Here is a 25,950-nt window from a genome sequence, read left to right on the forward strand (position 1 = left end):
TAAAAGATGGGACAAAATTGATGGAAAAATAAAAATATGAGTTGCATTTAAGAGTTTATACATATTCCACCTATCTTCTATCACTGATCCTCATTTAAGGTTTTATCTTCTTGTTTAGGGTTATTAGATTTCTCTCCTGGATATATAGTCCCACTGATTTCAGTATGATATAAATTAGGTCAGGATTGATACAGGACATCTTTATCCCTCATTGTTTTAAATGCTATGCTTAAATATAGTAGTAATTCAGACTCATCAGAAGTCTCCTGAAATGTATGAAAAAATATGTCAGCTCTCTCTTTCCCTCTCTTCCCTTCCTTGGGATTGAATTTTACAATCTTACTTTATTATCATGGATATCACTCTTTTAGAGATTATTAAAATGGTTTTTATTCCTTAATTCTGACATACAACCTCCACTTAAGTTGACATTTTCCACTTCCTAGGTTGGCAGATATTGTCGTTCATTTCTGTGTGATAAATACAGAGTATACATGAGGAGAAAATACACGTAACCACAAAGTTGATATGAAAACCTTCAAAGCTCTTACCAATTGACATTACAATGATTTCAGATGGAAGCAAAGACAATCTTCTGTAACATGTTTTTAAATGGCCTCCAGTAGTAGGCAAAAGAAACCAAGCATCTGTATTTTAAATGTGTTCTGCTTTTAAAATATTCAGTGCTTTATATGTAGAGTGCAAATTGTACATTACGATATATAAAAAACTAACTGTTTTAATGGTAATTTTGTTAATAACTAGGCTATTTTAGGAAAACATGTATGAACATATATATAATAAAATTATTCTTGTTTACAAAAAAACCCTGAGTCTACAGTTGGTTCTCACAACCACTTTTTTTTTTTTTTTTTTTTTTTTTTTTTTTTTTTTTTTTGTGATTAATGCAGAGAGCATAGGAATAAGAGGTGACTTTTCCTTAAAAAAACCTCAAACTAAACAGACAAACCCCTAAGTTTCCAAATACATGGAGCTATTCTGAATTCAGTGTAAGAAAAATGTGCTGTTTTAGTATATTTACCTTCCTAGGCTGTTCCTTGGTGGAATGGGGAGATTGTTCTGGAAACTACTTAATCCTTTATACAATGTTTAGTACAGATTTTTATTTTAGTCGAAAAACAGCCAAAAAACATAACACATAAAAAACATGGATATTCAAAAAGCCTTCACCCTAGTCTGAGGAAAATCTTATCAGATATATTTTCATTCTGAGACCACAGGATAGTGTAAAGACTATTAATAGAAGTGGGAATGTAGGCTTGTGTCATGCCGATTTCAGGAGGAGGAGAGCCAAACAATGTTTCTTTGTCCAGTCCAGCATTTAAATGAATTTGGGACCTGAATAACTGCCATGGGTCAGAACCTTTTCTTCTCTTTAACACAAGAATTCACTTCTGCTTACTTATACCCAGACATCTATTGGAGGTGCCAGGAAGAGTAAGAGCACATCCAGTCTAACTTGCACTTCTCTGCTTTCTGTCTTTACCTGATGTACAGGCCTGTATTTATTACATGAAAATTGGAAGACAATATGCATATTGGCTTATGCAAGAAATTTTTGGCATATGAAATTCAATTAGTCTCTCATCTTAGCTCAATGCTTGCGTGTCTTCTGGAGTGGAAGCTACAACAGCCTAATGAAGCTGAAACTTTCTTGTTCTAACTCTCTGAACATCAGTTAAAGACCTTGGCTTGAGGAGGGAGATTGGATATTTGCACATTGACTTAGTGCATCTATGAAAGACCTTTTGCTGCTACTCAAATGATGTGTCTTAAAAAAACATCCTGCCTTTCTCATCTGAAATCCTAGAATATTTTGTCAGCAACAAGACCATTTACCTTCTTCGGACTGTGACTCTTCCCTTTAGAATAATCTACAATAAGAGGAAAAAGACAAAAACCTAGTGATGAAAAATAAAAATATATTTGTTGCATGGTTATGGAAAGTTGCTGGAAATTGAGAATCTTCAAAATTATATCAGTAGTGAAAATTGTAAGGAGCTGTAAAAATTATTCTATTCATGTGATAGATATTATTTCACTCAGGGATGTGGAAAGAAATGCTGAAAAAGGTATATTAATTTTAATTTATCTCCTACTGTTTAAAAACATTGGTAAGAACAAACAAAATTTTGAACATCAAGGAAATACTGTGATCTTTATCAATAAAAATGGTGGAAAATATTTTTATCTTTCCTTTTGATAATCAAGTTAAGCAAATACAGTCTGCAAACAGTCTGCACTGAAGACTGGAGTTTTTCATTTCCGATTCTTGCAAAAGAATTTCAGACTACTCCTCAGATTACTTGTTGTGCTCCCACTTCAGCTTGCTCATCCCTTATCTTTCCCAGTCTCACAAAGCATTCTTTTTGAAATCTGTCTTTTTTCTTTCTGCCCATCTCCTCTTAAATAATACACAATAGCACAGCCCCGGCAAACTGACAATATAACTGAGTGAGAAAATTTAATGTGTGACATGTCTGAATAAAACTTAGTGCAAATTACAGAATCACTGAAAAAAGTTGCTTAAAATATTACCTTTTAGATAAATTTAAATAAGTGAACCTGTTTGGTGAGTAAAATGTGGCTTAAAGCCGTGACTTGTTAAATCTATCAACTGTGAGAATACCACATGGGATATGAGCTGGTCTGAAAATCTTTTACAGTAAGTGCAGCTAACAACTACATCACTTAATAGTTCAGTTCATACTGCTCAAAATAAACATCTCCGTTGTGGGAATTCTATATCAATTATTTTTTGCTGACTTCCTGTAAAATCTGCCCACCTTTGTGATTATGTTTAGAGACACATACACTATTATTCAACTAAGTATCTAGTCAAGTTGCTAATATTAAATGTGCACTAGAACACTGAAAGAAATGGCAAATGCTTCTATGGTGCATTTTGGCTTCACATTGCTAATATAATTAGAAAAAAATATAATAGGTAACAATTTGCCCTGAAATTTGTCCTCAGAATTAGGAGACACTCAGGACTTATTTGTCTGAAAAAAATCTTTGTCTTAAAGGTTATTAGATAGAGTAATTCAAGAGTGTACTGAGGTCTCATTGTTACTATGATACTAGGATAAAGTTGATATATTGACATATTACTGAATAAAGTAGAAAAAAAATCTGCATTATACAATTAAAAATGACTACTATAAAGTAAGAGAGTAAGAGTCCATTTAGTAAGTTAATATTAGTCTGCCATTTTGCAAAGACTGCAAAAACTTTAAACTGTATTGGAAACTGTCCTATACATTATAGTATATTAAATTAAGATTAAAAATAACATGAACTATATTAATGCCTACAGCAAGTTTTCTAACTAGATGGAAGTTTCTTAATACAGTCATATCTGGTGTCTAGTCATTTGAATACCAATCACTGAAAAATCATAGAAGGACTCCTGAATCTGAAATTCAAATAGAAATAGGTGTGACAAATCTTAAAGTCTTTTTCTGGCATTGTCATAAATAATTTAGAACTCCAGAAGTAGCTTGTATGATAAAATAGATCTGACTAGCCCTATCTTCTCTCTGTTTTTCACAGTAGTGTCTTGTTGCTTTTTGGTGAAAATAGGATTAACACTGTGTATGCTATTAGAAAAAAAAGTCCACCTACTCTAGACTCATTTTGGGATATTTCAGAATCGAGTGGATTTCATGAGGGAAGCTAGGGAGAAATCCCAATATCCTGAGTAGACAAGTTTGATTTGAATCATTGGATGTTAATTAACATGGATTTCCTGAGTGGTAATTTTTGAAACAGAATTATTATGTTGTTCAACTAAAGTAATCTGAAAATATTTTTACAAAGGTATTTTACAAAGTATAAAAATTTATTGAGCTGAATTTGATTGAGGCATATTTTCATGAACTTATTTTATTTATGGTTGCATTTACCCTAAGGAAGAAAGTAAGATGTTAATTAACTCTGGGGTTTTTCCCACAATTGAATAAAAATTAAATCTTGCTCTTAAAACCTGTTTTTGTCTCTGTCTTGTATTGGTAATTCTGCTTCATTTTTAAGTATTCATGTAACACTCCATTTTGAGACCCTCTGTAATATTCTGTTTAGCAGGACCTTCCTTTTTGTCGATATGAAATCCTTCTGAATTAAAAAAGTTTGTTCAACCAGTTTAGATAGAAGATATGCAAAAATGTTTTTCATGTAATTGCAATTACTGTGTGATGGAACAGGGCTATATAAAATAATATCAACTGAAATTCTGATTTCCTATAAAGTGAGAAAAAAATATGTATAAAATATGTATACCAGGGCAGCTGAAAAGGGAAGTATTTCTGTGGAAGAACAGCAAGAAATTCAGTGAAACTGGAGTTTGCAAAATATCAGTGACAGATATGAAAACAAAACCACATCTTCACAGCTGATCATTTTGTGCAATGAAATTGCTAAATGAAACAGATGTCTTTCCATTTCTCAGCTTGGCTGACATGAATCACAGATGCCCATTAGCTAAAATATCTATAGGAAACACTTTATACTAAAAGTGGCAAGAAATATTTCACAGAACATTTTTTTAGTACTTGAGTAAAATGAAAAAAAAAAAAAAACTCTGCAGCATTGATTGACAAACTGTTCATGCATTTCAGAGTTGGGTAATGATTCATCATAAAGGGCTGTGAAGCACCTTGGGCAGTCTTTAGTCACCTTGATTCCTCTAGTAACATCTGGATTGAATTAAGAACTAAAAAAACAAAACCAGAGGTATTGTCTTTCGTTGTTTAGATATGCTACACATTTTCACCCCTTGAATTATGTCCGGAAGACTTGCTCATTTTATATATAACTTTTTGTTTCCTGATCATCCAAAAAGACCCAAAAGGTTATTCTGAATTTGAAGTTTTTCTACAATAACTCAGGAATCTTATGTATATACATATAGTTTAAATTGGATTATCAAACCAAAGGCATTATTAATATTTTTTAGAGAACAGCCTAAAGTGTTATTCTAACTATGTAGGTTGGCATTCCTTTTAAGCATGTTACTGTGAAGTGCAACTCAGCTCCTTCAAAGTCTTGATGTGGATGTCTCAAAGTCTTATATTCAGCTCCCTTTCCCGACTTTTGGCTAATATATGTGTGTGGGGGAAAAATAAACAAATAAAAAAATCCCCAAACCACACAAACAAAAAACTCCATGCAAGTAGAAAGTTTGAATTTGGCAGACATGGTAGGTTAATAATTTTGTGGGCATAACCATTTTCAAATCACCTCACTAAGATTTACACATAGCTGGGGGAGAGGCAATGGAAAATCACCAACAATAATAGTACCATATATCATTGTCAAATAACTATGTTAAAAGATCTTTACATGCTAAATTTAATCTAAATATAGTTGTTCAAAAGCTTAATATTTTTTAAGTGCAGCGGTTTTCTTAGTTTTCTGATTTAGTTCTCTGCAGCACACTGTTCAGGCTTCTAGTGCCAAGCAATATTTTAAGGCACCAGAAAATGATTATTGGGATTGCTAAACTATTTTGCAAGTTCCTGGCATGGTTTTGCTAAATATCACTCTCCAAAACAATTTCCATGCATCATTTGTATGTTAAATTTGGCCAGACACTTTTGCTGAGAACCGTTTGCATGGAGTTATGCTGTTCTGGAGATAATGTATTAGGATGAATTTTGCCAGGCTGCTTACTGGTTTCTGAGTCAAAGAACAGGCACTGCAGCACTGATACACTACTGTCAACTTTTGTGAGAATTAATAATGCCAGGCCTGGCTTTGGAAGGCATCTGGGAAAACTGCAATTTTGCCCATTTAGATATCTCTCTCAAATAGGACCCTATTTTATATTTCTGTCACAGGTCTAAGAAAGAGCACCCTCTTATCATGCTCTTCATCATTGTGCTGTGAAAATATTTCAGTGTGCTCATGGACCAGTAGTGAGCTCCTAGGACCAAAATCTTTTTGAAGTGAAATTATATTCTAGGAAGATATGGAGAAGAAAGCACTCAAGGACTACTTACACTATATGACATTTTAAAATGGAACACGGCTTGGAAGATTCTGTTGAGTCTCTTGAAAAGAAGGGTGAAAAGGTTAATTGTAGGCATAGAAGATCACACTTTTGGTAGGCCATCAAGACAGGTGAATAAGGGATTAATATTCACTTTTTTGAAATTCACTTTAAAAATTCATTCCTCAAAAGAGGTGTGAGAAAGGCTTGAAACCTTGAGTTTGAAGTCATCAAGAGAAACAGAAGGAAAAATATTTACTTGCAAAGGGTTTTTTCTTAACATTTACCTTCCTACTCTTTATGTTTAGTGGACCTTCCTATTTGTTTTTTTTATTTACTGTAGAAGGAAAAGAAACAGTGAGAAAGTACTTATTTTGTAAAGCAAACATACGTGTGTGTAGTGTAAGCAAAGTTTAATAGGTCTAAATACTTTTATGAGGAAAACCAAAGTTCAGAATATGAAAGTATTCAAATTTCCACCATGAAGGTTTTGTTCTGAGATGCCTGGTGAGTCCTATCTATTCCACGTATATCAAGTCTGTGGGAAATATTCAGTGTGTGAAAAAATTTTACAGCATAGAAGCTTATGTTTGACTTTAGTTTATCCCACCAGTCCAATCTGCATGTTTGGTTTCAGCACAAAAGACAAGGGAAGATACATTCAAATCCATAATAATGAAATATTTTTACTACTTATTTTTACTAATACTTAAAACAGATGCTACAGAAGACAATAAGAGTGCATCATAGATGAAAAAGAAAAATATTTTCATGGCTGCATAGCAAGAGGGATGTTTATACTATGCTACACGTATAACATTTTTCATGATCTGAAATGTAAGCATAAATAAACAAAAACTCTTCACCTGTCTGAGTATAATTTTACTGCAGATCTAATCAACACTGTTATTACATGTGCAAATAACTATTTTTAGAAAGAAAAAAAATGCACTAGTTCTTAAACTTGAATATTCTGGTATTTCTTGGATGTGATTTAAAAAGAAATATATTTGCACTTCATTTTTGCATTAAGAGCTTCTACTTTATTTGATCCTTCTGCTGAACTCAAAAGTAACTGTACAAAAAAGAATATGTTTCATGGTGAAAATAAATCTGAGTTCCAGCTTCTTTCAGTTAATTATGGAATCAATGAGATTGGAAAGACCTTTCCAACAAGGCGTTGAGAGAAATTATGCTAAATGTATCCAAAAGATCAAATGATCATCTGCCTTACTGTGCTGAACAACAAAACATAATTGAAAAAATTTTCATATAAAAGCAGTCAGGACTGCAAGTTATAGATGTGAAGTTAAACTCTATACAACTTAAATAATGGGTGTTAAATCGATACCTTACATGCTTAATAAATTTGGAGTTTTCCTTTAGTCTATTTACATTAGTCGATGGAGTGCAAGTGATAATGGCTGAAAATGAAATGTTCTCCAATTTGGGAGAAATATTAATAATATTAAATGAATTTTTTTAAAAATATTGTTTCATTAAACCAGTGGTTCTGTTTTCCTTAATTGTCTTGTATTTAGCCATGTTCTTTATCTGCTTAGTGAATTTACAACTAGCACAGCAGTTGTGAATTTTTAATAGGATCTCTTCAAGGAAAGAAAAGGTCAATATTAACATAAAAATGTTCTTTAAGAATGTGCTGCAGAGGTTTCTTCGCAGAGAACAGGTGTTGCTGCAAAAGCAAAACCCTCTAGAACAGTCAAGTTCAAGATTCTTGGAGCTAAGTCAGGAAACACTGTCAGTCAGTGGAGAATAAAGGTTTCTTGACGGTATCAACCACATTTGTTGCATATAGAATAAATTATAATAATGATATTTTAAAACCTCCATTCTTTTCATTGCTTCTAAACAAAATACTGTCTTCTTCCATTTCAGCTTCATTCAGACCAGGACAAGGGAGATGGATCCCTCAAATACATTTTGTCAGGAGATGGGGCTGGTACTCTTTTTATAATTGATGAGAAAACAGGAGATATTCATGCAACTCGGAGAATTGACAGGGAAGAGAAAGCCTTTTACACCCTGCGTGCCCAAGCTATCAACAGAAGAACTCTGAGACCAGTGGAACCTGAATCTGAGTTTGTCATCAAGATCCATGACATCAATGACAATGAACCAACATTTCCTGAAGAAATTTACACTGCTAGTGTTCCTGAAATGTCAGTAGTAGGTGAGTTCTCTATACTGAGGCACAAATGCCTTTTCTTCATTACTTGAAAAATTGTTTCCCCATCTTTTAAGAAACCACTCATGTGCAGAATTCTACCTGATGAGTTAAGTATTTTTCATTTTGACATATTTGCTCAAATATTGAAATGGCATTCAGAACCAGATTTTTATGTTCTGAGATCTATTTCTACTTGAAATATCCAAATTATTGGCTTTGCAGTTCTTTGGAATATAGATATTATAGATAGTAGGTAATGGTGAATCATCCTTCTCCTTAGGAACTGTTAGAATAAGATGACTAAATTAGCCTGTTGAAAGCTCAAATTTTTTTTTTTTTTCATTTTCACTGGAAGTTCCCAGTGGGGATAAGCACTGAATGGTGAGTTGTCTCCACTCCCTCTGTGGGTGAGGAGAATTATATATTGACTCATGTACTGTTGATGCACTGTATGAAGGTAGACACCCTCTATTTTCTTTTCTTTCACTTTTTTACTGTATAGACAAATCCTTTTATGGTTTCACATTCTCCCTTAACTCCATCCATGAATGACACCTTCATGAGTACTAAACAGCCGTTTGAGTAAATCATTCTTCTTTTTGCAATGTATTTTTAGTTCCTATCTTAACTACAAAGTTGTGCTCTGGATCATGGCAGCTGATGAATTTTATAAACAATAACATTATGAAATAGGAGTTATTATTGATATTAATGCATACAATTCATTAGGAATAATTTTGAAAAACTTAAAAAAATAAAACTTCCTTTAAAATATAGTATTAATTTATTCATTGTATATCTGCAGCTACAATAATATTAAATTCTAAAAATTCAGATAACAAACAATAAATTTAGTATAATCTTTTGCTATTATTACTATTTTAATCACTTCCACTGCCTGATTAGGTCAAACAGGTGTTTTAGATTACTAAATTAGCCTGTTGAGATGATAAGTTTTTAAGATGTTTTATATATACAGTTATTGATGCTTTAGTACTTACCTTCCTGGGCCTTGGAAAATGCTAAAAGAGGAAAAAAATACATAATTACTGAAAGAGAATGGCTTCAGCACATCTGTGCAGCCATGTATCGAAGCATAATACAAATACTTCTTTATTCTTAATATTTCAATCTGCTTTCAGTTTTTGATTGAATCTGTTTTTAAAATTCCAGCATTCAGCAAGTGGTTTTTATTATAAAGGAAAATAAATTTTAAAAAGAAAGATAAAGAAATATGTCAGATGAATGTGTAGGCCTGTACTGAAATCTCATCAAATCAGCCCACATAAAGAGGAGAACAGAAAAGTCTTCCACCTTTGCTGTGCCAAAATCTAACAAAATGTAATACCAATTTGCTAATGTACTGGTCAGTTTTCTAAATTACCATAAACACATACAGCTTTAGGCAGAGAATCGTGAAATGTATCCTGAAAGACCATTGCTCCATTTTCTAGAGAAGTATATGGCAAGATTACAGTAGGGTTGAAAAAGTTTTTAGAGTTCCCACTTTATTTCTCATGTTCTTTCTATAAATTCCAAAATGCATTGTTTAAAACATGTTTGGAAATATATAAGAAAATGACTCAGTGTTTTCATTAAATATTATGCCATTATATATTATAAGTTATAAGCTATTGATTGTTCATTTAATCAGTCTCAATTCCATAAATAACATCTTTTTCTTTAAGTGTTCTCAAACCATCACAACATTATTTCAATGCTTCTAAAGTATTCAGATTGCAAGGTTCCAGTGTATCTCTACCACTGTAGAAAGATCATAAAATTTTGAAACTGCAAAATGTCAGCATTAAAAGAAATCAGATAAAATCAGACAAAAAATCAGATAAAATTATAAGAAAAATATTTAGAAAACAATTTATAGAAAAAGAGCAACATAAAACCTACTTGGGTGTACTTCGTGTGTTAAGCTTGTATCTTGCATAAATAGCTGCACTGAAACAAATGGAATTTATTTTGTCAATAGAATTATAATAATTAAGAGAACTATAACTCAGTTCAAATCTATCATGTTCCTGGATTTTATAAATGCAGCCATTCAGCTACTAGAGTGACTGACTGAGTACCTCATAGGTAGCATTTTCTTTTAGCTTTATTACTTTTAGCTTTATGGCTGATACCTAGAGGTATACATTTATCCATGGTCCATGAGAGAATGATGGGATTGTATTAAATATTCATGAAAGTTGACTCATTTCTTCATAACACTAATTTAATTCTCCATCTTAAAAAAATCTACTTAGTAATCTGAAAACTAAAGGCTGAATGAAGAAGGGGAGAATCTTTAAAAAAAATAGACTGCATGAAACTTTTGAGAAAATTAGAATTAATCAGAAATTGTGAAGTCGTTAAGTTAAAATTCTTCACATTCTGGTCCAATAATAATATACCATCATTATTACAAAATTTTTAAAAAATTGTATTTTTTCCAACATCATACAATTCAAGCATTTTTAGTACAGCAACTAATTGCTGTGCTAAAATTTCTGTGAGAAATTTATGAAAAAAGGAACAATGGCATGTTTTATGACAATGTCACTTCCCCATTCGAAGGAAAATAGGAAGAAATTCCTACAGTTCTCTATTTTTCTCTGTCTGGATTTTTTTTTTTATTTTATTTTTTTTTTTTTTTTTTTTTTTTTTTGGTTATAGTACTGTGAACATCCCAGTACTAAGGATGTTGGCAATGGACTAAGAAATTCTCAGGCTTGATGTAAGGAATGCAGATCGAAGTTGCAGTCCTGGATGTAATTGAACTGTTCTGTTGAATGTCCCCTGTAGTACTCACTTCTGTGAGAATGTAGAAACAGTTAATCTTTCTATAAATGTCTGCACACATTAAGAGGAGTTTATGATATAAATATTTTCTCAGTGATAGTTACCAGAAAGAGAAATTGCAAAGCTAAATTACTATAGCCCTTACCTGAGTAGAGATGAGTTATATGGTTCTATAAAAAGTATGGTGCTATCAGGACTGTTATATTTTCATTATCTAATCCAGAACAGTCGACATGATATGGCACTATGCTATATATTTGGAGTCTGAGAAGGAGAGATACTGCTGGAATCACAGCCTGCCTTTCCTGGGTCAGGGCTGCCAAACAGACAGAACACCATGCGAAGGATTCCCTGTCCTCACTCTGTTCCACCTCACTGAATGCGGTGACTTAAGGGATACAGGAGAGCGGTGACAAGTTCCTGCCCAGTCCTGCAGGTTTGTCTGTTCTGTGGCTACCTCCTGTCACAGGTGCCCTTGAATATCAGTCAGGGGAGGTGCTGATCTCCCCCCGTCTGCTGATTTGCAGTAGGACACAAGAAAACAGAACGAAATTGTGTCCAAGGGAAGCTCAGATTAGACATTAGGAAAAGGTTCTTCATTGAGAGATTAGTCAGTCACTGGAACAGGCTCCCCAGGAAAGTGTCAGAGTATATTGAATGCTTTTCTTAGTCATATGGTTTAGTTTCAGGTAGTCCTATGAGAAGCAGGAAGTTGGACTTGGGTCCTTTCCAACTCAGTATATGTTATGATTCCATGATAGAATTATCCACTAAAAATAACATCTATATTTTTATAGAATGACTTGCACTCCTGCTACTATTGGTACATCCAAGTTCATGAGTTTATTATCAATCAAGAGTGAGAGCTGGACCACTAGACAGACACATAAACAAACCCAAACAGTGTTTGTTAAGATACCCGTTTATTCAAACCAACTGCATAGAGAAAGATCCTTCATATATAAAAGTAGGATTGGTGAGTGGCAATAGTAAAATGGGGTGAAAAGCAAAATAAAATATATGCCACTGTCACTATCAAAGGTGAAAGAGGACCTTGTGCAGATAGATGGTGCAGACAGTGATCAGATGCCATGCCTCTTACGGGAAGACACAACACCAGAACAATTCTCTTTGTTCATTGTTTCCAATTCCTGTGGAGATTGCCATCATATTTTATATGTATTTTCATCACACATGTGATGTTTTGTAGAAAATAACTATTTTCTCATTTTCTTCGTTGTTATACTTTAAATCCATATCAGTCTTTAATATGACTAATAACTTACAACCTGTACATGTGCCTTGTACTTAAGTTATGCTGTGACTGTGTTCTTAAAACCTTGTCCATCACCTGGTGACTGCATTCTGTGTCCTGGTACTGAATATCAATGTTTCAAATGGGCTTAATCTTATCTCTACTTTATTAAGAAGTGTCAAAAAACCCTAAAAAGTTAATTATTTTTCTGTTTTGCAACTGTGTTGTCTATTTCTACACATCTGTACTGCAGTCACAATGGTGAGGTGTTCATAAGAACCTTGTATGTACTTATCTGGCTACCAGAAAGAAGACAAACATGGTATCACATCATACAAAGAAAGGAATGAAATGCCCAAGTACCAAAAACTTGAGGTAATTGAAATCTGTGAGGCCTTGGAGTACAGGGTTTGCTCCATCCTGAAGTTCCCTGTACTAGAGGGAATGATAAAGTGACCAGGAAGTCAGAAAAACACTATTTAGTCTTTACTCCATATGTCTCCATCCATGAGGTATCAAATCATGAGGTAGCCATACACCAGCCTCTTTCAGACCATGAACAGCACGTTTGATTTCTTCCTTCGGCTGCGGTACTAACCAGATGGGCACCTGAGAATATGGCTATTTCTATTATCAAATGGAGTGTCTTGACAAAGGCCCATAAATTTTTTGTTGTTGGTTCATCTTTTTTCTGTTGCTCGTTAAACATAGAAAAGGCAGAACATAAATGGGCCAACTTCAGGATCTTGCAGCTGAGTCGATATCCTAAAAGACAACTTATTCTCCTGAAGTCTTTGTACTGATTATTGGATATTTCATCCATTTTCACTTGTTTCTTTCCTTACTTTCAGAGTTTATGACCCAGAATATTCTTATGGTTTTGACGACAGTCTTCTGCTCTGTCCATCATATTTTTTACCTGTCTCTTTCTGCTCATTTGGAGATTTCTTTTCAGAGCTGCAGATAGTCTATTTTCCTCCAGATGGATTTTCTTGTCGATTTTGCCTAGTAGTGTATTTTAGAGAAGTTTTCAGAACTTTCTATTTGGACCTCTTTTTATATATTTATATATATTCATAGCCTATATATTCTCTAATCATTCCTTATCCTTATTAAAAGTTACTGTAACTTAAAAGTTACAAACTTATCTTAAAAAGTTATTGTACCTTTTCTGCTTCTAAATTAGGGATATCAATATATGCTTCAGAAGATGTAACCTCCTTCTGGATTTACATGTGATGTACACGGTGCCCTGTTGGCCTATCATCTCTACCTCTTGTTATGTGTTTTTCTTTCTTTTTAGACAAAAGTTAGAGCTGCTTAACTTTCCACCTTGGCTTCTTATATACTCCCTCATTAGTGCTGTTCACCAGTTCCCAATGCTTAGTCCTCTCTGCCATGGAATTCGTCTTATAACACTTCCTTCTGGTTTCCTAATAACAAAGTTATTTTAAATTTTTTTTTTTTTTTCATATAAAGCTCTCTCAACCAAACCCTTATGCATCTTCTGACTTAGGACATTTCTAATACCCAAAATATGAATTTTTGAAATTTTTTACAAGGTTTGATTTCACTCTGCACACAAATCCTGCCATAAGGAGATGGAACAAAAAGTTAAAAAAAAAAAAAAAATAAAAAAAAAAAAAAAAAAAAAAAAAAAAAAAGATAAAACATGATTTTTCCTTAAAAAGCACATCTTAAAAGAATTGAAATTACCAACTCCTGCACTTGTTCACAACTTATTGTTTTCTAAGTTACAAGACTACCATGTAATAAGATATTTCTGACACTGAGTTCTCTGAACATGCAGCCCTTTTCAGTTCTTTTCTGTATTCTGCAGCTTGAAATAGATTATTTCAGAGGAAAACGTGTCATTATTTCCAAGGAAAATAGGTGTCATTATTTCCTATCTTTTCCACTAGAAAGAGCTGAAAATTTCTGTTAATTTGGCTTGTTATTTGTATGGATAATTTACTGTGGAGGGTACTTGCTCTAGTTAAATATCACATAATTCAGCTGTGAGTAAAGAAAACAAAATCTAAGTTTAGAATCCAGCTCTACAGTGAATATTTTGTGGATTCCTTTTCCTAGATAATTATTTCCAGTGATTTTTATCTAATATGTATGCATCATAAACAAATTGTGAGGTCAAAGTCATTAATACTTGTTTTTGAAGATGCTTGCAGAAAACATCAGCAAGGGCCAAATATAGTAATTACTGTTATAGTCCTAGCCCCTAGGGAGAGTCAAACACTATAATTAAAGCTATGCTAAAATAAGCCTTCTGAGAACTACAATAATCTGACAAAAGACTGTTTGTTTCTTGGCCAGGTTTGCCACTTGTGAATTCTAGTTCATGGTATAGTAAAATAGGCAATTATGCAAGCAGAAAATAACAGAATTCACTGGTGTGTTATTAATAGCATACATGGTGCCATATTCATACATTCATAGAATGATTTGTGTTGGAAGGGCCCTAAAGATCTTCTAGTTCCACCCCTGCTGCCATGGCAGGGATACTGCCCACTGACCATGTTTCTGAGAACTCCATCCAACCAGGCCTTGAACATTGCCAAGGATGGGACATCTAAAGCTTCTCTAGGAAATCTGTTCCAGTACCTCACCACCTTCACAGTAAAGGATTTCTTCTTTATCTCTAATCTAAACCTGATCTCTTTCAGTTTGAAGCCGTTCCCCCTTGTCCTATCACTACATGTCCTTGTAAAATGTCCATCTCTATCTCTCCAGTATGTTATCACTATCCCCTTTATGCAACCTTTTAAATTTCAGATTAGGTTTTAAATTATGAAGGTCAAAGACCAACTTCATCAGAAGCAACATCTGACTATGTGAAAGACAGAGCAAGACTCTGACCAAGTGATGATCACTAAACAATCCCTATACTGTAGCTTTTAAGCCCTGGCACAACTGATCATCTTCAATACCTTTGGATTTTTGGTCCAGGTTTCAAGCAAACAATACTTTTTTTTTTTAATTGAGCATCAGTGGTCTTCAGTGTACTGAAGCAAAGTAAAAGTAGCTGGTGGTTTGACAGCTGATGTGCACAGTGTAACTGATACAATGATAGCACTAGTCCTGTTCACTCCTTCACGTGGCTTCTGTCAGGTTTTAAGTAGAAATTACTTATCCCCCTGTGGAAGCCTAGAGAGCACATCTCTTTTCCTTCCATGGCAAGGGCCGAGATCAAAGGGAAGTTCTGCATCCTGAATGGCACTTGGGAGTGTAGCAGTGCCCTTGCACTTCTGCCAGGCACCTGACCCATAAAAGCCGAACAGCTGAGGTAACATTAAAAAGTAAAGTTCATCCTTACTGCATTTGGGTAATGGAGTGTACATTGTCCTGATCATAACCCACCAATTGCACTGTGTAATAGTGATGAAATTAAGGAGCACAAGTCTCTTTCCACAGACTTTAAAGGGAATAGGTGCAAATCTACAATTTTCAGAGGTTTCTGATAGTTTTTTGAGGAGTGTGTATATGCAGCCAAATTTATTCCAGCTGGAGAGAAGCATAGATGACATAATATGCTCTGTTTCCTATGCATGTGCACTGAAATAGTATTAATTAATATCTATTCATTATGACACTCAAATAAGACAGCAGTAACTGTTAGACACACATTATTATGTTTAAAATGGAATTGCCTTAATAAATTTTAAAGTTATTAAACATGTTATTCAGTTTCCTTCCAAATTATTATTCAAAGTGGATTCTTCATATATTTTTAAACTAAAATGAAATAAAAGTCTCATACAATTGACCTATTAGTAGATGCATCTAGCTTCAAAAAGGAAGAAAATGTGAAAACTAAAAAGAAAGAAATTAATCAGTTACATATAGGTACTTTCATGGATTTACAATGTAAAAATTTTCAGATTAATGCATCATTTCTGATTAATACATCAATACATCTGTGTGGCAGGTGTATTGATTATGACTGTTCTCTATTTTCATGCATATGAAATGGAGGAGTTGTAAACATTTTTTGGTACAATTCCATGTTGGTCAGTTTACTGAGATTTTTGAGGGGTTTTTTGCCCTTTTTTTTTTTTTTTAAACTTGCAGCACTTCAGTTGCTGAACATGATTTGTCTTATCCTTCTTTTACATAACTGCTATTTCAGAGAAAGTGTTCTTTAGGGAAAACTATACATTCTAGCAATACAGTTTCTCTATAGTAGGATGGTCCAAATGTGCATTTCAGAATCAAGACAACACTTTTCAGAACTTTCATATATTAAACAGAAAGGCCTATTCACCTTTTTACAGAATAGTTATATAGACATATATCTACACATGGAGCTCAGTGTGGCTGAAGACATGAGACATTTGTGAATCATAAAGAGACAAAGCTTTTAGAAAAGACCAATCATCTCCACATTCTTATTTTTTTAAAAAAGTTCAATTTTTCTGATTCAGCCATATTTGAGATGTTTCCATATTCATAGATGGCTACTAAAGCAATTCTTAATACAACAGAAAGTTATTTTATCTTATTTTCTTTAAACTTGTGTAGCATCTTTTATCTTTTAGGATTTTACTTTTTGTTTGGGTCTCTTCTCTGTTAATTTGTGATTCACTCTATTTTATTATGGATTAACATAACCAGCAATATGCTGTTTTGCCTTCTTTATGAGTCAAGAGTTTTAGGGACTCAGTGAAACAAGTATTTCTATTCTCTAGCAATTGAAAACTGAACATTCCTGAGAATTCATCTCTGTTTCAACAGTTAGGCACATGCTCATTGCATTGATATTGGTGCTATGATTGAACAATTTATTTGTAAAACGCAGATTTGTTGTCATGTAATGAAATCCCAAATAAATGGAGAAATAGCATTTACTTTTATCTGTTTTTCTATGCATTTAGAATAAATATGTAGTGTAGACAGACAACGCAAGAGAGTAAATAGTTGTGCCAAGGTCTTGGATATACAGGTGCTTTTTTTCATATTTGGCAGTATTTGGTGGGGAAAAGAATTTTGAAAGAATTGAGATAAAAGGAGAAACAAGTTTTGAAGTCTTCTGATCTTCAGATTTGCCTGTGGCTAGCCAGTCATGTGCATATGATGATCGGGTTTTCTTTTTTGCTGTTGTTGTTGTTTTGGGAGGGTTTTGTTTGTTTTATTGTTTTTGTTGTTTTTTTTGGTTTGGTTTGGTTTGGTTTTTTTTATTTCTTTCGTATATACTTAAAATAGTATCTGCATTTTATGGATGGACAGTAGGAGGGATCCTTGTTCATACTTTTTTTCTGTGATGAAAGAGTTTAACGGGATGTAAAAAATATTTTGATCGAAGAAAAACTGTCAGTGGTAATGGCAAACATTTTGTGCTTTGAAAGACTGGTATATTCTGCTAAAATTTAGAGAAGGTCTTTAAAATCAGGAAATTTTCTGTAATCTAAATAATCAGCAGATTTCAAAGCTTGTATGACAATGTTTCTTCTGGTAGTATCTATCTACAGTAACACTTAGAAAGCAAGGAGAACTGACAACTTGTTTTTCATAAGTTCCAATGACCTGTTTAATCATCTTTTTCTGTCATGTTCCTGCATGTGTAACTTCATATAATCCTGATATCATTTAACAAAAGAAAAAAAAAAAAAAACAACAACAACAACAACAAAAAAAAAAAAAAAAAAAAAAAAAAAAAATCAACCAACCAAACAAAAAAATCCCAAACCAAATCCATTATAGGCAATGGAAAGCAAGTATTTATTGCAATAAAAGCAAATGGCTTCTGCAAAGAGGATGTGAATGCACTAAATTATTGTAGCTAGCTCAGATACAGCAATTGTTTACATTTTTTAATTAAACCTTAATCACACTTGTGGGATTAAGGAAGGTTATTTTCAATTTATGTAGGAGACCCGAAATAAGGAAGAATGTACCTAATGTTGACTGTAAGATCACAAAAATATTTGGAAAATCCAATTGAAATTTGCTGAAATTTTCTTTGGTGTCTGTTGGAATGGAAATTGATGCTCTGAGACCTCCACAGTGTCATCTGTAACTAAGTTGGCTTTGGATGTTTCAGGTACTTCTGTGGTCCAAGTTACAGCAACGGATGCCGATGACCCTTCATATGGAAACAGTGCCAGAATAATTTACAGCATACTTCAAGGGCAGCCATATTTCTCTGTGGAACCAGAAACAGGTCATGAAAATTTTTATTTTTTTCATTTACCATAAACTTTAAACTTTTTCTTTCATTTAAAAGACCTTAGATAACTTAAAAATTTTAATTAAAAACAAACTTAAATGAAAGAGCATTTCTTGGTTTTTTCTCATTATTTATACTATTTATAATACATATAAAAACTCAAGACATCTGAAATTATGAAGTATAAGTAATTTTAAAGTGGTACTATTTATAGCTTAAGATTTAAATAACATTTCTGATAAAGGTAAGAATAAAGTTTTTTCTTAGGAAATATTGTTCTTTTTTTCCTAATGATTCTACTTGGGTTAATGAAAAGTCTTCTTTCTCCTAAACCTTGTGCATAAATGTCTTGAATCATCTTTAGCATGAAACTGGAAAGGGACCTGTGATGTAGAACAAGTATTCAACCAAGACAGCCTGTACTAAATACTATAATTATAAGCCTACAATAGAAGTTATAGACAGAAATTTGTACTTTGAAACATTAAATGAAGATTTTAGAGATTCATTTCAAGACTAATATTAAAAAATGCAGATGATTGCTGCACATAAGCAACAAACACATTTTTAGCAATTTTGTTTTCCAATTTATTTCTTTTAGGCATCATCAGGACTGCATTGCCAAACATGAACAGAGAAAACAGGGAGCAGTACCAAGTGGTGATCCAGGCAAAGGACATGGGAGGCCAGATGGGTGGATTATCAGGAACCACCACCGTGAACATCACACTGACTGATGTCAACGACAATCCACCTCGCTTCCCCCAGAGTAAGCTGCATTTAATAGTTGATTTGTGCTGTAAGAGTTAAGCAATCACCATCTGGTTTAATTTAGAGTAAATCTAGATTAGGCGGCACACATAAACAAAAGGCTTATGTGCTGATTATCATTATTATTATTAAAGCAGTATATTAAATGTTGCAGGGTTTTTTTGTTAGAAAACAGTTACATGATCAAATGTAACTGCAGTAAACCTGGAATTCCTCCCAGTAATATGGGGAGCAATAGTAGGTGGGCTTGTAAGAGCATTAGAGCAATGTTTTTGCTTTCCTTACCTATTGGTTAAATCCTACATGCTCTCCCACTGGAGAATGAAACATGTTGTAATTCTAGATATGCAGAAATGTTTAAATTGAAGTATCTGCTTAAATATTTAATCATGAAGAATGTGGAAAAGAAATTACTCAAAGGGAATCAGACAGATTTGTACTTTTTCCGCTATAGAGCTACAAAAAAACATAGAAAATTTCCTAAATTAAAGTAAATTATATTTAACTGTTTTAGGGTTTTTTACAGCTTCAGTGAAGGTTTTTATAATGCTTTTTTGCCTTTTGATAATACAGCTGTCAAGACTTTGTATCCTCAAACCAAAATGTAAAAATTTTCTTGCTCTCTCTAATATGGAAATATTAAACTATGTAACGTCGAACTTGTAACAGTTAAGGATTTTAAATACATTTGAAGCCTTTTGCATAAATTGAAGTTGCAATATTTGCAGGATGATTTAGATTTATTTAATACGTAGAGGATTTAGAGTATCCTCACCACACATTTTAGACACTCTGCATAATTCTACTCAATCCAGTAGTTACTGATGCACTCCGCTTGATCAAAATAACAGAATCAGCTTCAAATTATGCTCTTTAGGGCACAACTGGAGTACATAATTATGTTCAATTTAATATTGCAGTTAATATATATGTGTTTAGCTAAGATGTTTATCAGCACGTCATTTCGTACACACAGTTGAAATTAAAAGAGGTGATGCAAAATTGAGTAAGCAGAATTTGTGCATTTCCACAAAGGTTGTATTCTGAACAGAATTTATTGTTAATTTATCATTTTGTTTTCTTCATTTTTCCACAAATATTTTACTTATTATTTTTGTTGTTTCCATTTGTATACAGAAGATTATGGTATTTCCGTTTTGTAGGAGAGGAGTGCTGTATTACTTCTCCCTGGACATACTGAAGAAGACTATTTAAAGAGGTGTCATGTTCAAAACCTTACAGAAAAAAAAAAAAAAAAAAAAAAAAAAAAAAAAAAAAAAAAAAAAAAAAAAAAAAAAAAAACTTAAGATAGCGTAGACGCTTCAAAAGTGCATATTTATACTTTTCTTTTTCTCTTTTTCCTTGTTTCTTAAACAGTGTGTTAAATCAGAAGTTAGAATGGTGTAATCAACTTTCTAGACCATTTTAACATGATTTATCTAGGAATCCAACAAAATACTTGAGAAAGAGAAGGATTTGATGTAGCATCTCTGCATTTTTCTTTACTGTCAGTTTAAATCAGATGTGTCATTTATTTTAAAGAAACTTAATTTTACTCTCATGGGCTTTTATTGTTGTTTGATTTTTCTCTCTACTTTCTCTCTGCCAATTTCTTTGTTAGATATAAATGCATGTTTTGTTGCAGATGAAAACTAAAACATTTATAAAATGACACATTTTACTTGATATATGAAAGTAAAAATAGCTATTGACTGTTTAAAAATTATATTTAATCTCAAAATGGAAATAGATGTTATAATGATTCATTATTTTAACAGAGTTCAATGAGACTGCTGGAATTGAAACTGATTAAGTTAAATTATTTTTCTTCTATTCCATTAAAAGAAAAATCCAGATGTATTAGGTTAATGAAACAATAATATTCGTATCAGATCTATAAATTACCAGGCTAAATATTAGAATGCCCATTATGTTTCCACAGGACTCAGCATATTATAGCTATATGTTTCAACAAAATGTTTAATATTAGCTTAAATGTCTCCCACAAGAAACTCACATTAACATTGTGGAAAATTCAACATTCTTTCTTAAAAAAATAAATACATATATTTATAAAAGAATCCCTAATTCCTCTGTTGTTCATGTTATGAAGCAAGGATTCTTCAGAATATTTTTCTCTTCTTTAAAATATACTAAAAATCTCATAGAAAACAGTGGTGATGAGATTGAAAACTTTTTCAAGATGCTACAGAAAGTCTTCAAAGACCTCAGACATTGTATCACTGTTTCAACTGTAATATTTTCAAGTGTTCTCAAAAGTAAGAAGATAGTGTTGATCAGTGATAAATGGAAAATGCAATTTATGGACTTAGGAGCCTGAGTCTGAATGAAACTCAGTACACCTGAATTACAGCAGCCCATGTCTCCTGTGAGACTGTAGCCTGTAGTACTTTATAATATTTACCTTTACATTATCAGCCTATACAAGAGTGAATGGGAAGAAGGGTAAATGGAAAAATAAGATTGGTTTTTCATTCTTTATGACTGACTGAATTATTTTCAATCCCAAATGTGTAGACTTCAATCCTCAAGCTGATTTCTGCTCTCCTTAGTATATGGAAAAGTATTCCTTTCCTTGATCCTCCCATTTCTTTTCCTGACAGACAAATGAAAGGACATCATTCACTGGAGTAAATGCAAAGAGTAAACTACTTTCCTTGAGAAGCAAGAAATAAGATTGACAGCAGAGTTTTGCAAGGATGATTCTACTTTGGTGTACTTTGTAGTCTTATACAGTGTCTAAAGCTGCACTGCATCCCATACTTAGTCAATGCATTACATGTCTTCAGTGACAAAAATAATAAAATGAAGTGTCTTATACTATGGTGGAGATTTTTAGAAATAAGATTAAAAATTATCTTTTAGATTATAAGCTCCTGGTTATTTTCCCTCTCTGTTTCCACTACCTTATTAGCAATTCATGATATGAGCTCTTACCACTTTGTAGACTGAATTAATGACTGGGGTATTGCACTGGGAGTCAAAGTAGTGTCCACAAGGCATAGCTTAAGGATGTAGTTTTAAACACTGAAGATAAAAAATGTGAGGAGTAGTTGACACCTCACAAAAATAATTATATCATAAAATATTAATTGGGGATAAAAAAAAAAAAGCAATTTTTCACCATGGTCTCCTATAGTACTGCTTAAGTACTAAACTGGGCTAATTTTTCTTTTGCTTTTTTTTTAACCATTAGGTGATTGCAGAGAGATTCTCTACTAGCGAAGTATACAGGTTTAGATATTAGAGGAAGGTAATGAAAATGTTAGAGAAAATGCAGGATAAAGTACTCAGTTGAACATCAAAATGTGATTGAGCAAAAGTAAACACATATAAATGGAATGTGGGGTGTACATGGCCATAAAGAATTCATTCTGCTGCTATATGTAAGTTTCATATTAAAATATGTTGAAGAAATTAAATATTTTAAGGTTTTTCCTTCAACATTTAATTGCAAACTAAACATGAATGCATTTATTTTTTTAATTTTTGTGGGGTTTTTTTTTAAGTTTTTCAAATAGGAACATAATAACAGAACATAACAGAAAAAGTAACTCTGTAAAAGCAGAAAGAAATCTTAAATGACCCAGAAAATAATAGGGGCTTTTTTCGTAGTGAGTGTCACTCTGTAGCTTGCTTGTAACACAAATAATCCTCAAATGACTCATGCTTTCCTGAGATATCATAAAATCATGTTGTCAGTGACCTTCCCATACAGCCTTGCCAGTCTCTCCCCATGATTCTTCTTGATTGCACAAAACTAAAACTCCCCTAATGGATTTCCTGTACAACTTGTTTGTGGCACTGTATGTATGTGTTGTTTTTTTGTGCAGCCTGTTCAACTTTTTACTGTTGTGGTTGCTGCCCTTTACCATTTCCACTTTTATATTATTTCGAGCTTACTTCTAACCTCTTTAATTTAGGTAGTCTCTAAGTAGAACAGAAAATCTTGGAAAACTTAACTAAGGCTATAGAAGAAAATGTTTTCCAAGATAAATTTGATGAATTCACTTTCATCTTTGGAATGACAACTGTAAATGCATTTATTTAAAAATATTTTTCTGAGAATTCTTCATAGAGCATTATGTACCTCACGTGTTTTTCTAGCATACGTTCCAACAGATGGGATCAAATCTCTGCACCCTTATTTACAGTTATCACACTAAGGCTAGGTCATAGAATGCTGAAATAAATGGTAAGATACTTATTTCAATTTACTGCAGCATGTTTGAATGATGACAGTTTTATTCCTATGTATTTTATCAGCTATATGACACTACCATAAAGGGATATAACTGAGATAAGAAAAATGGTACAAACCAAGAATTGCAATATTCATAAGCCTATTTAAGTGTGAATTAACTGCTTTAAAAAATATAAGCACAATTATTATAGACACAATTCCTGCTTGTAGATTTTTAAAATACCTCCCCCTGCATTAGTATGTTACTCAAATTTATTTAATATGATACCTTACTATCTAATTTTGAAAGCTGAAGTGTCAGTCTGTTGCATAGAATTGGCCAGCAAAATCAAGGAATTCAATTCTTGTTATTGCTTCCATGATAAAATATATCTCAAAGATTACCCTTAGATATTCAGGGGTAAAAAAGAGTGAAACCTGGCAAGAACACAAAGCAGATCATATTTCAGGAATGAAAGAAAAATGAGGACAAGAAAATTACAAGGAAAAGAAAGGTAAAAAGAGTGTAGATATAGTTGATTCTTCTCTGAGATAGAATAAACATCTTTCTCAACTACTCTATGGATGTTTTCTTCTACAATTCAGTTTTCAGTCTTCTATACAAAGCTTTCCTCTGGATAGTTCTCTGCTTGTATTTTGTCCATCGTCTCGGTATTACAAGGCAAACTCTCTAGAATAAAGAGTACACAAAATTATGTTATCATCTATTGTGTCACGCAGTGTTACTTCATGGATGTCACTTCATGCTTGTGGGGGTCCTGAATGGCTCTTTGTCTCTTTGACAGGTACCATCCATCTCCGCATTCCTGAGTCCTCCCCAGTTGGGACAGCCATTGGCAGCGTTAAGGCCACAGATGCGGACACTGGAAAAAACGCAGAAGTAGAGTACAGGATTATCGATGGCGATGGGACCGATATGTTTGATATTGTGACACAGAAGGACACGCAGGAAGGCATCATCACTGTGCGAAAGGTGTCTATTTACAGCATTCACTAAATGATTTTGATGTCAATGTTATGCCACAAACGTTCATTGCTCACATCGTGTGATTACACATGCTATAACTGCTTAACATTTGCGAGCATCCCCCATCAGTGTGACTGAAAGGTACCATTTCCTTTTGAGATGAACTGGAAATAAAAGGTGGTGACCATATCCAAGATGTAGCATAGGTTTGAAGCATAATTGCCAGCAAAGTATCAAAAAGTGCACCAGCCCCAACGTGTTAGCACTAATTTTCTCTGTGATTTCAAATGCAGACTTCTCAGGCATTTCTGTAACCTGTTTTCTGCAGCAAGCAATCATCAGCTCACTGACTAATGTGAGACACAGATTTTCCTTCCATGTGACATTCTCATCTACTTGGGTGAGATGAGATATGTATGTCAGAGCACAGACATGAGTTACAAGCTATGTGGTTTTGTTCCTGTTCCCAATGTATGAGAGGGCTGCCACATGAGCAATGTGTATGTAATGAAGGTGTTCCTGTTCCAGAGCTAGATTTAGTTCTGCCCTCTGTCTTGCATCGTCAGAGCACATTGTCAGATACTTGTCTTCTAAGTCTAAGATCTCCCAAGTAGAAATGGAACTCTCCTACTCCTCAAAAATTTCCCTTCCAAGAGTCCATTGGTCCTTGTCTTTGGGACTTTGAGATGAGCTCCAAAAAGTTCAGAAACCATTTTTAACATAAAGCACTGTTTGTATTAGCTTTCCAAACAAATGTCCGTAAGCATAGAATAATGAAATAAACAATGATATAAAAGATACCTCCACATCTCTTGATAATGGCAACCAAGGAAGAGAGAAGTTCTGCAAAAAACGTTCCTTTTTAATTTCTGAGTTTTTTGTGTTCATCGTCAGTGTAGTTGTTTATCTGGGAAAAAATGAAGAAAAAAAAAAAACAAATATGGAGATGTTATATTTTTCTTTGTCCTAGTTTGTGAAGGCTTCTCTTGAGATGCTCTTTTCTTGCTTGCTTCAGATTTTCACACAGACTATTATATTAAATCAATAGCATTTTGCAAAAAAAGTCTAGTAGATGAATCATGCATAAGAAATTTACTTAATTACAATACAGCAGTTCCAAAAATGTCAATAAATACTAATGAATAAGATCTTCTGATTTTGTCATTAACAGTCTGACAGAATTTGCATTTTTCAGGATGCTTTCTCAGTCATGAATAAGTAGTTTATTCAATACCACAGACAACAGCACTAACAAGCAAGGAAGAAGATGAGAATGCTAAGTTCATTGATTCATTAAAATAGTCTCTTTTTATTATTATTATTTATCCATTTTGATTGTAATTTCTGTTTTCAGTGGTGAATAACTACAAATAGCTTGTGTTCCTTCACAAAGCCTGTAAGTTATTAAGTCTGAATTTATGATGTGCTGTAAAAGAACATTCTCTATACAAATTTTTCCATACAATTTCTCACAGACAAAATAATTGATTTTCCACAATTTTATATATTTGGGTAAGAGTTTTGTTCATTTCTGTTGGTGTACTGGAATGCCTG

General features: G+C 33.1%; 1 protein-coding gene across 1 annotated transcript in view; it reads left to right on the forward strand.

Annotated features, from left to right (window-relative positions):
* Positions 1-25,950, forward strand: part of CDH10 (cadherin 10) — a gene marked incomplete at both ends in the record, with an annotated part of 57,994 nt that overhangs the window by 15,519 nt on the left and 16,525 nt on the right. Inside the window, 4 exons of the mRNA XM_083880645.1 lie at positions 7,910-8,204; positions 18,308-18,427; positions 19,035-19,202; positions 24,215-24,402. Of these exons, the coding sequence (XP_083736771.1) occupies positions 7,910-8,204; positions 18,308-18,427; positions 19,035-19,202; positions 24,215-24,402 (771 nt within the window). The remainder of the gene's footprint in view (positions 1-7,909; positions 8,205-18,307; positions 18,428-19,034; positions 19,203-24,214; positions 24,403-25,950) is intronic.

This window comes from Zosterops lateralis, assembly GCF_965231275.1.
Source record: "Zosterops lateralis genome assembly, chromosome: 1".
NCBI classification, from domain to species: Eukaryota; Metazoa; Chordata; class Aves; order Passeriformes; family Zosteropidae; genus Zosterops; species Zosterops lateralis.